The sequence below is a fragment of the Chrysoperla carnea genome, chromosome X (assembly GCF_905475395.1).
Source record: "Chrysoperla carnea chromosome X, inChrCarn1.1, whole genome shotgun sequence".
NCBI lineage: Eukaryota > Metazoa > Arthropoda > Insecta > Neuroptera > Chrysopidae > Chrysoperla > Chrysoperla carnea.
In genome coordinates this window covers 17,682,652-17,700,011 of record NC_058342.1, presented here as the reverse complement: position 1 = coordinate 17,700,011, position 17,360 = coordinate 17,682,652, and the positions used below count along the sequence as shown (strand labels likewise).

The following is a 17,360-nucleotide window of genomic DNA, read 5'->3' as shown; positions in this document are numbered from 1 at the left end:
GTAGTCATTTGACATTACCATAAATTACAGATTTTTCTAAAAATTGCCAATATACAAATTTCATAGCCATCTTGTCTGATATACTCAATGAATAATTACGACTATTATACATTTAAAAAAATAGAAAACCATACATATATTTTACCTGTGTAAACAATCCCTACCATTATTTCGAGTGTTATAGAAAGGAGCGAGAGCAATCTTTATCAATCTTAACTTTTAAAGCCAGTGAAGCGGGTGGGTATCACTTTAGTCGAAACATATATATAAACTTATTAATTTTGAAGAAAAATTAAATTAATTAATATTTGTTTTGAAAAAAAATAATAAACTAACAACTAACAAAGCCAAACGCAAAGTGGTCGACATCTCCGAGAATCTGCCTCATATCATAATTTTTAACAATGAGGCCCATGGTATACAATTTTTTTTGTCACCAGCGTATTTTTGTCACCAGCGTAAGAGATTTTTGTACATAAAAATAGCCAATAAACTGGCCTCTTTAAATTTCTTTTGTAAAAAAAGTTTACTCGTCTCGTCGAGTGTTCTAATTTCTTGATTTGTTCTGATTGCAATGTTGTATGGAAAAATTCATTATAAATAAAATGAAGTGAAAGTGAAATTACCAAATTAAAAAATCTCCCGACAAATTTTTCGGGTACGGACCCCAAAGCTGTTACTTGAAACGTATCTAAGAACACTTTCCATTAAATTACCCTTTTCCATTGAGCCTTCACCAAACTGAACAGGTTTTAAATATTATCGCCTTTTTCAGTTTTTTCGGGTACGGAACCCTAAACTCGCACTTGAAACATTTTTAAGATGACTCTCCACTAAGTTGCTTTTTTCCTGAAAAACTTTTCAAAAAATTTGGAAGATCATCGCCAATTTTAGTTTTTGAGGAACAGAACCTTAAATTCGCACTTGAAACGTAGATAAGAACACACCCCATTTATTTACCTTTCAAACGAAACAAACTACGCTACGATGTCACAGACAGACACACACAAATTGCGGTCATACTAACAAACACCCCTTCTTTTGGTTCGGGGGTTAAAAATATAAAACACGTTTAATTGTGACGCTGTTATGTTTTTAGAATCATTAAAAATTATTCATATTAGGAAAAATTAATTACGTCTCACGAAAAGGAGGCGAAGGGGTCAACGAAATGTGATATTGTGTGACAAAGGGTGGGGGTGGTTCAAAAGTTTTGTGACGTCCCATATTAAAATTTAAATTATAAACGCAAAATTTGTATGTAAAAATTAAAAAAAAAGTTTTATTATACTCCTCCTGAATGTTCCATTGCTATTAATTTTTCTATATGAAAATTTGATTATTTAGTAACATAATCAAACGTTTATCGTTAACTTTATTAATCTTTTGTTCTGTCTATTAATTAAAAGTATCTGGATGACCGGTATTTTTTGAGTTAAAAAGTCACAAATTTTATCACTAATATAAGAACCATTTAAAATGTCTCCACACAAATACCAATTTGAATGTCTTGGTAATGTACTTTATTTCGTTAACTACGATAAACACCAATAGATGTCAGTTTGAGTCATATTTTGCAGTTTGTTTCAGTTTTTCCTGAAAACAAGGATAAAACGAATTATTTAAAAATGAATCTTAGTCAAATCAATTTTTCGCCCCAAAAAACCCCTCAATTTCATGAAAATCGTTGGAGCCATTTCCTGAGATTGTTGATATATATATATTGGCTTTAGCAATCGTAAAATTGGTGTGACGTAATTTATGGATGGCCCCTTAGATGTATATACAAACAAACAATATCATTTTTGATTCATTGGTAGAGAACGGTGTGGAAAGTGGGGATTTCGATTTTTAGACATTTACGTTTTATAGAATTTTTCGACTATCGAGACTCCAGTACGAGGTTCCAGACTGTCCAAAATAATTGTTTGTGTCATATATATGATTCTTCGTTTCAATCGGTAAAAATTAGTTTAGCCAAAATGGAAGAAATTACTATTCAATTATCACTAAAAAGGGGAGGGTTTTGGAAGTCGTATAATTATCATTATTTGAATGTATATCACTTTCAAAACCCTCTCACTTTTTTGTGAGCTAAGCCTGAAACAACATTTTATGGTGTTCAACATATTTACTACCAATTGGAAATTTTTGATTATTAATATCATTTGTTTATTTCTTCTATGTTTCTAGGTAACGTAAGTTTTATTTTCGAGATGTACTCTTTCTATTACTTTTTCTGTAAAAAAGATTTTTCTGTAAAAGGAGAAAAAATATATTTTTAAAAACTTTAGATAGGTTGGAAAAATCTGGAAAATTCATATTTCGAAAATAGATAAAATTGTATAAAGATAGAATTTCAAACCACATAAACCATTTCAAAAGCAACAGTTATTTATGTTTTAAATCGAGCGTTAGCTAAATGCACATAACGCGAGTGCTGACGGGCTAAGAGTTTATAAATGTTTACCCAAAAGCGGTTATATTAATCTTGAACCATTCTTTTATTTGGCTTTAATTGCGTTTTTTTGCTATCATAAGAAATGGTTTCGGTTAATTTTTCAACCTCTTCATCGATTACCGTTTTTTCTTTGGGATCTGAAGCTAAATTATTTTTTTCACCTTACTTTCAACTGTTTGTTTAGATAGTTAGTCAGGCTTGAATGAACTATTTAACTTTATTGATAATTAGGCTTAAGGTAGTATGGGTCGTCAACAGATCATCTTTTTTCAAAATTTTAAATAGCGTACCAAATTTAATAAACACTAGCATAATTTATCATCATAATTAAACTGATTTTATAACAATTAATAATACATAAAATTATATTACAAAAAATAATTAAATAGTATTTTGACCATTCATTTGATTAGTTATTGTAATTATAATTCCTATATTATCGACATAATATACTCTAGAAATCTTATAGATTTGGCAACATTAAAACAGTTTAAAGCGCCGGGTTATGGTTCTTTAAAATTTTCGGAGTCGACTGTCTCATTTTATAAAAACAAATTTTTGTGACATATTAATTAAACGTGTCAACCGATGTCAAAGACATCTGTTAATGATTTTTAAAGTTATCATGCTCATAATGAAAAATGCGGAAATTACAATGTAAATTGAAGAGCTTAGTGGATGAAGATGTTATGAGACAATTAAGTGGAATCGAGATAATCAGCTGTAAAGTTTTTAACTTGCATAACAAGTTATGCAAGACATAACAACTTCATCCATTGAAAATAGCTTTATTTGAAAGGTTAGCGAAAGGGGAAACATGCTATGTTTAAAGGAGAGCATAACATGTTCATCCACATTAAAATCTCGATTTCCTCAAAAATGTCACTTAACATGTTCATCCACTAAGCTCTTCAATTATGATTAATCTTTAGTATTTTTTGATAATGATCGATAACATGTACTTTTTTTATTTATATAAATTCTTTAAACTTAAAGCTTTTTTTTGGTGCATTATTATGTGAACACAGTTTTTTAGAAATATGATAATTTTGGTCTTGTATAAAGAATAACGCACGGGATCCCATTGAGTAAAAACTACGATTTTTAATTTTCAATATTTCATTAAAAAAGTTAACGAGGCATCCTCAAACGTGAATAAAACATTATATTTAGATGCTTATCTTTAGTATAATAAAAGGCTACCCCTTCTAAGTTTATTTTTATATTTTAGCCATACTACCTTAGATTATTGATAATTAACTGATCACCCTATACATGTATGCAATGTAGTCAAGATCAGTTGATCAGGTTTAAATTCAAACTTCAAACAAAGTGAATATCCCGATATTTGGTATTCAGACAGAACAATTTGATAGATAACACCTTAGGCAGCAATTGAAGGAAGGAAACGAATTTCATCTATCGCTTAAGGTTTACCAAACCAATCTGAGTACTTATATATAATGTGTGTGTTTCATTTCTACGATGCGTGAACGAGTCCCACCTTACGTATTCAATCTATATATACATATATGAGGGAAACTTGTCCAAATTTTCCCACTAAATAAAACTGTATTCTACAGTCAGATTATTTAAGTTTTATATAAATCTTTTGTTTAGCGCATTGATAATACTCGTTTATAAGGTAATTAAAAAAAAAAAAAAAAAACAATAATTTGATTTATTTATCCGATGATATGAATATTTTCAGCTACAAGGCATAAAACCCATACGAAAAGCAAAATCTCGGAGCGATTTCAGATTTTATCTGAATAACTCTTTATTTAATCTTCAAATTATTTTTAACTTGTTTTTTTGACCTTAGTTACCATCAATGTTCCAAAAAAAAAAAGCGACAAATTTTTTTTAGACTTTTCCATATTTTAACATATTAATTCTTCGATCATGGGTAGATTTAAAACGCCATGCTCTCGCTTGAATTATATTCACCTTGGGTACATCAAGGCTATATATGTAATATACTGTTTTTAAACCATATCCTTAGCTATTTATACTTTATGAAGTAAGATGAGTTCTTACGGACATTCTTATGTATAAAACTAAGAGGGATTGTATATGTGTATACATGAACTCAGCCGGTCAGACTCATCACTTGAAATTTTACACATAAAATTCCAATCACACACAGTAACACATATCCATAACACACAGTACACATTCCTTCTTTGTTTTATACATAAGAACTCTTCTTACTTCCTACATTTTATATGCCTTATAAGCTAGTTTCTATTCGGTATATCAAGCTATACTAAGTTCATTCTTATGTTTGTAACGCTTAAAAATATTGATGGTATGAACAAAATTTTGGTGAAACAGTGTTCATAAAATCTTGGGTACTGTTAGAGATAGAACAAAAGTTTAAATGAAAAAAAAAAAGATCCTTATAACAAAATAAACAACTTTTGCTTGGCGCAAATAAGGTGAAAACATGATAGTATGTACATCGTATTATATGGGAATATCCCTTATGTATATGTGACACCACAGTCGTGTTATATACACACGACTGTGGTTATCTAAAAGTGGCTATCAATATTTACTTTCATCTCGTAACAAACAAACGATTGCGTACTTAACACTGTCTATATATGGTCCTTCAACAATTAACTCAGTCAATTGTTTGTTTTCACTTGTCATTTATTATTAATAACTTCCAAAGAGTAAAAACACGTAGTATTCCAACACATCTGTATTCACTGGAAGGGTTAAATTAAATTGAGTTGCTCCTCAAAGAAGGTAACATCAGTGTGGATCGTTTTTTAAAAATACACGGTTTACAAGAATATGTCCTTGAGAAGTTGCGCCTCTACTTGTCGATTGGAAAACTTACCTGTAAGAATGGCTACCATTATCGCAGCAGTCTCAGCCTCTGTTCGAGGGTTTATTTTACACAAATATCCCCTTTATTGAGTTAGTAATATTATTGTAGCGTCTATCTCACTCATATTCTTTGTCTATCATTCGCTTTGAATTCAACTAAACTTTGTTCAACATCTTTTGAAAACGTCCATTGAATAATAAATTGCATTTAAAAAAAAATTCCTTTATTTTACTTGATTCAAAAAGTTTTCACACAGTTAAGAGAGATGGATGTAATGAAATTTTATTACACTCAGAAACAAAATGTAAGTTGGAATTAAACATACATACATACATACAATTATATAGTGAAAATCGGATATAATGACATCGCTTGTAGTTGAAAATGGTGAAAAAAATGGTGTTTTCGGCACGTAAAAATTTCTATAGGTATAAACAATTAAAAATGAAAAAAAAAAAAAATGGTTTTTCAACTATTTCATAAACTATTTATGTTTATAAAATTTAGGTAGTATAGGTCAACAGACCATCTTTTTTTTCAAAATTTTAAATAGCGTACAAAATTTAATTCACACATTACCAAAAGTTATCATAATAATTAGACGATTTTATAACAATTATAATATATAAAATTCTATTACAAAAAAATAAATAATATTTTGACCATTCATTTGAATAGTTATTGTAGTTAATAATTCCTATATTATCGATATATAATAATCGACATGGAAATCTTCTGTATCTTAATGAAAATAATAGATTTGGCAACGTTACAACGGTTTAAAGCGCCGAGTTATGGTTCTTTAAAGTTCTTTAAAAGTGTCGAGTCGATTGTCTATTTTATAATAATAATTTTTGGTGAATAATTAATTAAACTTGTCAACCACTGTCAACGACATCAGTCAATGATTTTTAAAGTTATCATACTCATAATGAAACATACGATAATTACAATGTGAATTATGATTAATCGTTAATATTTTTTGATTATGATCGATAACATGGAAAAAACTCCCAGTATTTTAATTTAACGCTGAAAAAACGTTTTTTTGTCATTTTTAGATTGTTGTTACAACGTCAAAATTGAGTATCTCACAAAAAATAATTTTTTTAAGGTATTAAATATTAATCTAAAAATTTGTGTTCAAAGGAAAAAATCTGAAGGTGTTACATGAAAATATCAAAGAGACCAATTAATTAGTTAATTTATGGAATATTTTGTCACTTTTTATTTTTGTTAACCGGGATGTTTTTATGTCATTTATTATAAATCGAATCGTGTCGTTATAATCAGTTTTGACTGTACATATACATACCTACATACGTATAAACATAGCACACGGGGATAGATGGAATTTTTATTTTTGTTACCACACACCGATAGTGATTTGTTCGCATAGATTTGTCTCAGTCAAATGTACGTCTTTTTTTGTTTCTCCTGAATTCAATTGTGAAAACTATATTTTTGTTTGAACTGTTTTATTTTTTAACTAGCATGGATCTGTTGTTCCGATTATCATATGTTGACGACCTTTTCAATGCAATGCGCGTACTGTATAAAATACGTTTTCTTAATATCTTGGAAAATTTAAAAATTCTACCAACAAAAAATAATTAAAAATCAGAAATATGATTGCATAATACACGCAATAAAGCATTACCATCTGTTGAGAAAAAAAACAACACAAATTTGGGAGACTTGAAACAAATGAAACATATATGTTAAAACTATATTTATTATATTTTTAAAATTATGTAACATTCTCTTTAAAATGGTTAACCCGTCAGGACTAGCGTTATGAGAATTTTGACGAACGATTTAAAACATAATATACTTTTATTTTTCAAATATTACACGTGGTTGAAACTTTTTCTATCATCATATAATTTTTCTATTTTCGAATTATGAGTTTTTCCAATTTTTTCAATCAATCTACAGTTTTTAAAAATTTATTTTTTTCAAGCTTTCAGAAATTGGGAGAATTTTTCTAATAACGAGAGTAAAGGTAGCAAAAAATATTAATTTTGGAAATTTTCGGGTCTGTTCGTGTACTTTCGTTAGTTTAATATAAGTCGTACTCAGTAAATTAAAATAATTTGTGATATAAATATGGTAAAAAAAGTTTTAATATTAAGAGTACTTATCTGCTCTAATATTTTCACTTTCAAACATCATTCAATAATCACGTAACCAAACTGTTTTTAACTAGCTATTGCATTAAAAAATAAATTTATATATTTCGAAGATATGGTTTACAAAGTTAAAGAATATTTAAATATTTGACGCATGTGCAAATCGCATAAGCAAATCTCTCATTACTCGATTGAAGATTACCGAACGGTTGATACGAGTGTGGACGGGTTAATGAGGAATTTTTACAAGGAGTATCTTACAGGTTGATATCGTATAAAGAATATTTGTTTTTTGCTGTTTGCTAATATTATCTACTTTCAGATGCAATCCAAAATTTGATAATGAATGTTATAATTAATCACAATCAGTTCAAAAGTATACAAAATCTTAAAGCATAGGTTGTCACCGTAAGGGTTGAATTTAAATTTTTATATATATCCTCTACGAACAAATGTTTTGAAATATTCTAATAAATGGCACGAGATAAGATACCTTTTCACAGAAGTCGAAAGCAAATTGAATTTGTCGATTTTAATACTTCTTTACATTAATTTGTATCCGAAATTCGAAAAGGTTATCTCAAAGAAACAGTGCAACTAAAAATATCTAAAACTCAATGCATTAAAATAATAAAAATAAAAATACGAGAGAGACGAGTACAATTTTTATTTATAGAAAGTCTCAACAAAATTAGTTTAGTAATTTTGTAAACTTGATTAAATTTTAACGTCTATGTGCAAAACAATTGTGGTTTTAACAATGAACACACACATACAGTACTATCTTAAAAACAAATGTAATCTGGACAGTTCTAAAAATAAACAAGCAATATCGTTTTATAGTAAAATATATGTAATAGAACATGCATGACAGTTCTAGAATTTGCTAGACTGTATGGTAACAATTAGAAGTAAGATATATGCAATAGAACATACGTGACAGTTCTAGAATTTGCTCGACGATACGATAACAACGGTTTGTAACTATGTAAACAGAGTGTGGGATACCGTCAGCACAGATTAAAATACGATAGATTACAGTACATACTCTTCATGTTACCTACAGAAGGAGTGAAGTGACGAACTCATCTATCTCTTGGACGGACAGACAAACACACAGATAACCGGAAATGGACTAATTAAGTGATTTTGAGAACACCAATACCAAAATTTTGTTCATAATATCAATATTTTTAAGCGTTACAAACTTGGGACTAAACTTAGTATACCTTGGTATATTTCGTATACATGGTATAATAAAAAACTTAATTATTGAATACAAAAGACAAAGAAAGTACGAATGAGTCTCTCAGACAGTTTTATTACAGATATGAAATAAAAATTACATAATGCACAAAATTAAATCTAAAAATATTTCTATAACATTTTTCCTATGCGGTACATTTTTAGACCTTGAGTTTTTATTTCGTCTTTCGAAAATTATGGAATTTGATAAAGGAATAAGGAAAATCTCGCGTGGACAGGAAAAACCAGGCTTAGAAAATAAAGCTTTTGTAATCGTGCATACAGAGGTATTCTGGCATTTTCATGTAAGTAGAAGAGTCATGTACCTCCTGGCGCAGTTTGACCTCAAGTAACCCCGCTTGGATGGTACACTTTTCAAAAAAGGGCAAACCTAGGTGAATGTTGGAAACCTCGGAAGTTGGATGACGTCATTGACCAATAGTAAATCAAGATGGCGTTGGGAGGTGTGGTGGGGCGTGGCTGACAGAGCGTTAGTGTGTTTCTAGGCGGAAGTGGGGCTTAAAGTGGTGGGCGTGGTTTTGGAAGTGGGGGTTAAAGGGGGCGGGAATTGGACGTTAGATAATCGAGCCCACTTTCAACCCCAAAGTATGGTACACTTTTCCAAAAAGGGCAAACCTCGGTTGAATGCGAAGTTGGAGGGGGGACGTCATTGGCTTTGACCAATAGTAGCGCTGTAAAAATCAAGATGGCGTCGGGAGGTGTGGTGGGGGAAGGAATGGCTGCCTAAGCATTGATGACGTCATTGGCTTTGACCAATAGTGGCGGAGAGTGAACGGGGGGCGGGACGTTGACATTAGTCAGCAATTTTCAAGAATATGTTAATTTGACCTTGAAAAATATGATATCATCATCTTGTAACAAGTTCAAACTTGTTTGAAATAATTTTACATGTGTCAAGACACGTGACCGGATGTTAATATTTTTTTATGATTAAGCAATGTAATATGACACTTGAAATTTACATAATAAAAATACATGTTCAAACTTGTTTGAATGGACTTTGATCTTAAAATAATTTTACACGTGTCAGCAATTTTCAAGAATATGTTAATTTGACCTTGAAAAATATGATATCATCATCTTGTTACAAGTTCAAACTTGTTTGAAATAATTTTACATGTGTCAAAACACGTGACCGGATGTTAATATTTTTTTTTTATGATTAAGCAATGTAATATGACACTTGAAATTTACATAATAAAAATACATGTTCAAACTTGTTTGAATGGACTTTGATCTTAAAATAATTTTACACGTGTCAGCAATTTTCAAGAATATGTTAATTTGACCTTGAAAAATATGATATCATCATCTTGTAACAAGTTCAAACTTGTTTGAAATAATTTTACATGTGTCAAAACACGTGACCGGATATTAATATTTTTTATGATTAAGCAATGTAATATGACACTTGAAATTTACATAATAAAAATACATGTTCAAACTTGTTTGAATGGACTTTGATCTTAAAATAATTTTACACGTGTCAGCAATTTTCAAGAATATGTTAATTTGACCTTGAAAAATATGATATCATCATCTTGTTACAAGTTCAAACTTGTTTGAAATAATTTTACATGTGTCAAAACACGTGACCGGATGTTAATATTTTTTTTTTTTATGATTAAGCAATGTAATATGACACTTGAAATTTACATAATAAAAATACATGTTCAAACTTGTTTGAATGGACTTTGATCTTAAAATAATTTTACACGTGTCAGCTATTCTCAAAAATATGTTGAAATAGATTTGACCTTGAAAAATATGATATCATCATCCTGTTACAAGTTCAAACTTGTTTGAATAAAAATACATGTTCAAACTTGTTTGAACATGTTTAAACTTGTTTGAATCGCATTAGATCTTAAAATAATTTTACGCATGTTAGATAATAATTTCTGCTGGTGGGGGGGATTTTTGGAGTGGTGGTAATCATATAAAAAAGGCGCTCGACATTACGGTAACATCAGTTTTCATTAAATATTCATAATATTAATCAAAATGAATAGAGCAGAATTAAAATTATTAGATAGTTGTTTAGTGCGACCATGCATAAAAATGGACGACTTGCCACTGAAAAAAAAATTAAAAATACTAAAAATGGAGCGGATTCTAACGATACATGGGCCATCAATAAAAGTTTTACTGGATATAAGCCTAGATGGTACAGAAAACGAGGGAGTTTTTCTACCATCTAGGTTTGCAGTGTTGACGGACAACATGATTAAATTATTTAACACAAAACCGGGGTATTTGAGGGTGGAGGAGAAAATTGGAAGAAGTCACCAACTGAGACTGCGCCTATTCGAAGACGATGGTGATAGTGATGATGATGACTATGTTCAAGAACATCAAAATTTTAACAAATCATTCCTATATTGAATTTTATTACTGCAAGATATATATATTTTATTGTTATTGTTATAAAAAAATTGTAAAGTTTATGTTTTTGATATTTAAAAAAAAATAATACTAAATAAATTATGGATATTTTTGTAAAAAATGGTGTTTATTTTAATTCATTACAATTATGGGGTACAATGTCGCTACAAAATCATATTGATCTGTTTCAAAATTCGGAGATGATTTACCCAGAATATTTTAATGTGAGTATTGTTTGATAAGATCTGTTTAGAAAATTGTAGCCAAATATTTTTATAGATGGAATTTTATCAACTTATGGAGGCATGTCGTTGGAGTATACCTACAAAGTTAATCGACACATTACGGTATTCTTATTTAGAAGTTGATGATTGCTTTCATATTGCTGCATTCATAGTAAGAAATTGTTTGGATGCAATCTTATTTGTAAATTATGCGAAAAAGTTCAACTACTTTAAAAGAGATTTCAATCAGTTTGAAATATTACTAAATGAATGTTGTGATGATCTTACTCATGGAAGTAACTTGAGAAAAAATTGGGGTACATACGATATTCGCCGAAAACAATGGATTGGTGATAGTGCTAGACATGATGAGAGAATGTTTTTATGGTATGAACAAATAGATCCTAAAATTCTCTGTAGAATGCTATACCAACAAATGGATGGTGGAAATATACCGAAATGGTTCGAGCCATGGATATGTGCTACAAATTGTAATGAAATTGACAGATGTGATTGTGGAAGAAATAGTGATGATCATGATTGTATATAGAAATAAAAACATGAATGTAATTGTCTATGATAAGTTTTTTTTAAAAATGTGTTTGTATTTACAATAAAAAACACCTATAATTTAATTAATCATTGTTTTGTTTTATCTATGAAATGACCTCACCACCTTATTTTCAGGTTATAAATACACCTTGTTTGTGATAATTATATTCGCACCATCAAGTAATTTTGAGTAATAAACATGAATCAAAAAACATTTGTATTACAACAATATTTTTATATTGTTTTGTGTTAGTTAAAAATTGCTTCAATAAAATTTCATGAACATAGTCTAATATATATTCATATTAAAAAATACATTTCCTTTTTTAAAACACAAATATGTTCACAAAAGCGGTCCACTATGACAAAATTTTTTTGTTACAAGTATGTTCACAAAAACTTTCCACTATAAAAGGAGACTTTTTTTATCAATATATGAATCATGTAAAGAGTCGAACCCTAACCACCTGACTTTAACGTTAGATCCATGTTTAGCTAAGACCTTTTCCACTAAATAAATGTTTGGATCGTGAACTTTTTGTAATTCTTCAGCATAGAAACCACCCTTTATATCTTCGTTGTTGTAATCCTTCAATAAATATGTTCTTGGGTTTGTAAGTTTCACCTCGTGAATGGTGAATATTTCTGGTAACTACTCCGATTTTATAAGTTTTTGTTAAAAACTACTCCGATTTTATAAGTTTTTTAACAAAATTGATTTGATAACTGCTTTAATACTCTGATTTTTTCAATTTTTTTAATAAAATTGTTTTTATATCTGCTTTAATACTCTGATTTCTCAGTTCATATCTGGTTCATATCCAAATCTAACGGGACAGGAGAAAGAGAATTCTCAAGAATATGTTGAAATAAATAACATCTAACCTTGAAAAATATTGTAATTTGACACTTTAAATATACATGATAAAATTCAAGACACGTGACCGGATGTTTATTTTTTTTTTTATGTTGAAATAGATAACATCTAACCTTGAAAAATATGATATCATCATCCTGTTACAAGTTCAAACTTGTTTTAATCGACTTAAAATAATTTTACACGTGACCAGATACTAATATTTTTTTATGATTAAGCAATGTAATATGACACTTGAACGTGTTAGATAATAATTTGCAAATCTGAATTCCAAGAAAAGAATATTATGAGTCAGCAATTTTCAAGAATATGTTGAAATAGATTTGACCTTGAAAAATATAATATCATCATCTTGTAACAAGTTCAAACTTGTTTGAAATAATTTTATATGTGTCAAAACACGTGATCGGATATTAATATTTTTTTATGATTAAGCAATGTAATATGACACTTGAAATTTACATAATAAAAATACATGTTCAAACTTGTTTGAATGGACTTTGATCTTAAAATAATTTTACACGTGTCAGCTATTCTCAAAAATATGTTGAAATAGATTTGACCTTGAAAAATATGATATCATCATCCTGTTACAAGTTCAAACTTGTTTGAATAAAAATACATGTTCAAACTTGTTTGAACATGTTTAAACTTGTTTGAATCGCATTAGATCTTAAAATAATTTTACACGTGTTATGAGATTAGAATAAAGGTTTTATTTAATAAAAATCTTATAAATATTTTTTTTTTATTTATTAATGATTAAAATTTACATTTTAAAAAAAATTTACAGAAAAAAATTATTATTATGAATCTGAAAAAACACACAAAGTATTGGTGACACTACAGTTCAATAAATTCATCAAATCCATTCCTATAACGACCTGCATTCATAGAGAAATTTTTCATTATTACAACAAATCCATTTGGTGAACTCCAACAATGTCGATATAAATCATGAAATTTTTGAAAATTCATATCAGAGCCAACATGATTGTAGAATATGTGTTTTAGATTCATTTCATCCGTTTTGAATAGCACCAAGCAATTAACATTGCCCCTTATGTTATGCTTTAGAACACGTGCGTAGCTCTGACATAGGTAGAAACAATCAATTTTTCGATGACGATCCATACTAAAGTATTCTCTACTTCTCTGTTGTGAATGACAGCTCACATCATCAAAAATGAAAAGACTTTTTTCTCGAGCTTCATTCAGACTAGGAATTTCACTAGTATCACTAAGTGGCAAAATAGCCAACCCCTTCCACTAATTTTAAAGTCTCTTCTAGTAATTGATATTTCGGTTAGTAAACAGATTTACTGTAAACATAAATGTTTTCAAAGTGTAAACCATTTTCATCTTAAATTAAATTCAACATAACATTGGTTTTACCACAACCACTAGGGCCACATATTATTGTTCATAGTGAATCTGAAAATAGACGACCATGATATGTTTGTGTGTCTGTATTTTCTGGTAATAAACACCCAGAGCGGGTTGTTGTTTATGAAAATGCAATGTAACTAAGACTAAAATTTCAATACAACCCAGAGCACTTTACGATACAGATCTACATGCGTATGCTAAACAATTTAAAATTCCGTATTTTTGTAGTGTTTTTATGTGTGACACCCTACCTAAAAGATCATATAAATATGAAACAGGAATTATCAACCATGATGTATCCAAAAATAGTGTTGCACACTGTACGGTATATAAAAAGTATAAACTGCAAGCTTTGGTAACTTAAAGCCATCATAGGAAATAATTAAATATTTTTACATCATAAAAGGCGGTGTGTAGTTAATAACAGAATACCCTGTATATATATATATATATATATATATATATATATTGGTGCGTCGAATTTTTAACACAATCCTGAATAAATTCTTTCTCAAGATGATTTTTTGCATGATTGCAGTTTATAAATGTATTTTGTTTTAATATAAAATTATAATTTTTTTAAATAAAATTTTTTTATCTAATCTATAGTACAAGTTGATTTATTATATTCAATATAAAGAGCATATTATATGGGTTGATTGATGATGCTTGTTAGATTTGAAAACCAGACCTCTTTCTAAACAGGTCTGTATCTAAACAGGTCTCTTTCTAAACAGGTCTCTTTCTAAACAGGTCTGTTTCTAAACAGGTCTCTTTCTAAACAGGTCTGTTTCTAAACAGGTCTCTTTCTAAACAGGTCTATATCTAAACAGGTCTCTTTCTAAACAGGTCTGTTTCTAAACAGGTCAAAACCAGTATTAAACAGGTCAAAACCAGTATTAAACAGTTTTTTCAACCTAGTATTGAAAACTTATGAAAAAAAAAAAAAAATATTGATTCCAATAGTGATCGTAATATAATAATTGATAAATTAAGAAGACTACATTCTACAAACATCAGAAGAGAAATACTATCTATAATCCATTACTTGAAGAAAACAAATATAATTAAATAACAAGTTTATAATAACTTTATCAAAAATTAAAAAGCCGGAGTAAAATCGGTGAAAGCCGGAGTAAAATCGGCGAAAGTCGGAGTAAAACCGGAGTAAAATCGGCGAAAGTCGGAGTAAAATCGGTGAAAGCCGGAGTAAAACCGGAGTAAAATCGGCGAAAGTCGGAGTAAAATCGGTGAAAGCCGGAGTAAAACCGGAGTAAAATCGGCGAAAGTCGGAGCAAAATCGGTGAAAACTGGAGTAAAACCGGAGTAAAATCGGCGAAAGTCGGAGCAAAATCGGTGAAAACCGGAGTAAAACCAGAGTAAAATCAGCGAAAGTCTGTATCTGTTTAATACTGGTTTTAACCTGTTTAATACTGGTTTTGACCTGTTTAATACTGGTCTGTATCTGTTTAATACTGGTTTTGACCTGTTTAATACTGGTTTTGACCTGTTTAATACTGGTTTTGACCTGTTTAATACTGGTCTGTATCTGTTTAATACTGGTTATAACCTGTTTAATACTGGTTTTGACCTGTTTAATACTGGTCTGTATCTGTTTAATACTGGATTTAACCTGTTTAATATTGGTCTGTATCTGCTTACAAACCCAAGAACATATCTACTAAAGGACTACAACAACGATGATATAAAGGGTGGTTTCTATGCCGAAGAATTACAAAAAGTTCACGATCCAAACATTTATTTAGTGGAAAAGGTCTTAGCTAAACGTGGATCCAAAGTTAAAGTCCGGTTAGGGTACGACTCTTTACACAATTCATATATTGACAAAAAAGTCTTATTTTATAGTGGACCGTTTTTATGAACATACTTGTAACAATAAAAAATTTGTCATAGTGGACCGCTTTTGTGAACATACTTGTGATTTATAAAAAAAAAAAAAAAATAAAAAAATAAAAAATAAAAAATAAAAAATATCACATTGTAAAAATATTATTTTTATTGTAAAATTTTATCTCTAACATATAAAAACAGAGTTGTATTATAATAATATTTAAAAAATATATATTTATAAATTATCGAAAATACATTATAATTATTATTCTGAAAAGTATAAAACAGAGTTGTATTATAATAATATTTAAAAAATATATATTTATAAATTATCGAAAATACATTATAATTATTATTCTGAAAAGTGTCCATTGTCATCATCATCATCTTTCTTCATAAGATAATTTTCAGTCATTTCTTTCACTTGAACATAGTCGGATAACTCGTTTGATGTAAATACACTGTAGTAAGATTGTTCAAAAATGGATAGTCCTACAATTCCATCTGTTTGTCCAGAGTGGATATTTTTTAAAATCCAGTTCCAAATTTGTTTGTCTTCATCGTCTGACGATGGGGAAAATTTCACTTCTAAGTCCATTTGTTCTACCTTATCAATAAGGTAGTTTAAAGTTTCCGGTCGACCACATTTAATTGCCATATTAACTAATGTTTTAAAATACTTTGTTAACACATTGTTTAAAGTACTTAAACTACAATTATCTTTAATCATATTAACAATACAGTTGTTATCACTATTATGATTACCAAAGTCTTGCATTTTGTATGTTTAAACTAACACTAAATTGTTTTCTATAATAATTCAACCTAACTATCAGTTTTTTGACACCCCCACCACTACTCTATCAATTGTTCATGCGCACTACTCTATCAATTGTTTGTACACCTATCACAATACCGAACCACTTTGAGGATCATCACAACAGCAGGACACATTTCTGAAACAACAGCAAAAATTAGCTAAATATTAAAAACAAAAAATATAAAATACTTACACTCAACAAATAATGCTATAGTGGCCCCATGGTTTTGTTTCACATGAATTGTGAGTAATGTATCGTTTTTGGTCAAATGGTGATAAGCCCACTTTCTGCTGTTTGATGGTATGTAAGCGGTGTCGCTTGGATTGGATGCTTTGCTGAACATGGTAAAAGTTACGGTTCTCAAGCAAACACCGCTTATAGTCCTCAAAAGTAAGTTTTCGGATAGCTGACTTCTTGAGACCCTTGGATCGTTTAGTCTCTTTTTTATTTTGCACCCGAATAGCATACATTTTGCTACGTAATCCGACAAATTCTAGCATAACATCACCATTATTTTCATCGGACATTAAACCCTTGACTTTCTTATTACGTAGTGGCAT

At 29.3% G+C, this 17,360-nt stretch overlaps 1 protein-coding gene across 1 annotated transcript; it reads left to right on the top strand.

Annotated features, from left to right (window-relative positions):
• Nucleotides 1-11,265: 11,265 nt before the first annotated feature.
• On the top strand, nucleotides 11,266-11,879 carry LOC123302800. Its single transcript, XM_044885892.1, has 2 exons — nucleotides 11,266-11,310; nucleotides 11,366-11,879. The coding sequence occupies exons 1-2, from the start codon at nucleotides 11,287-11,289 to the stop codon at nucleotides 11,858-11,860; spliced, it is 519 nt and encodes a 172-aa protein (XP_044741827.1). The 5' UTR covers nucleotides 11,266-11,286; the 3' UTR covers nucleotides 11,861-11,879.
• The last annotated feature ends 5,481 nt before the right edge of the window (nucleotides 11,880-17,360 follow it).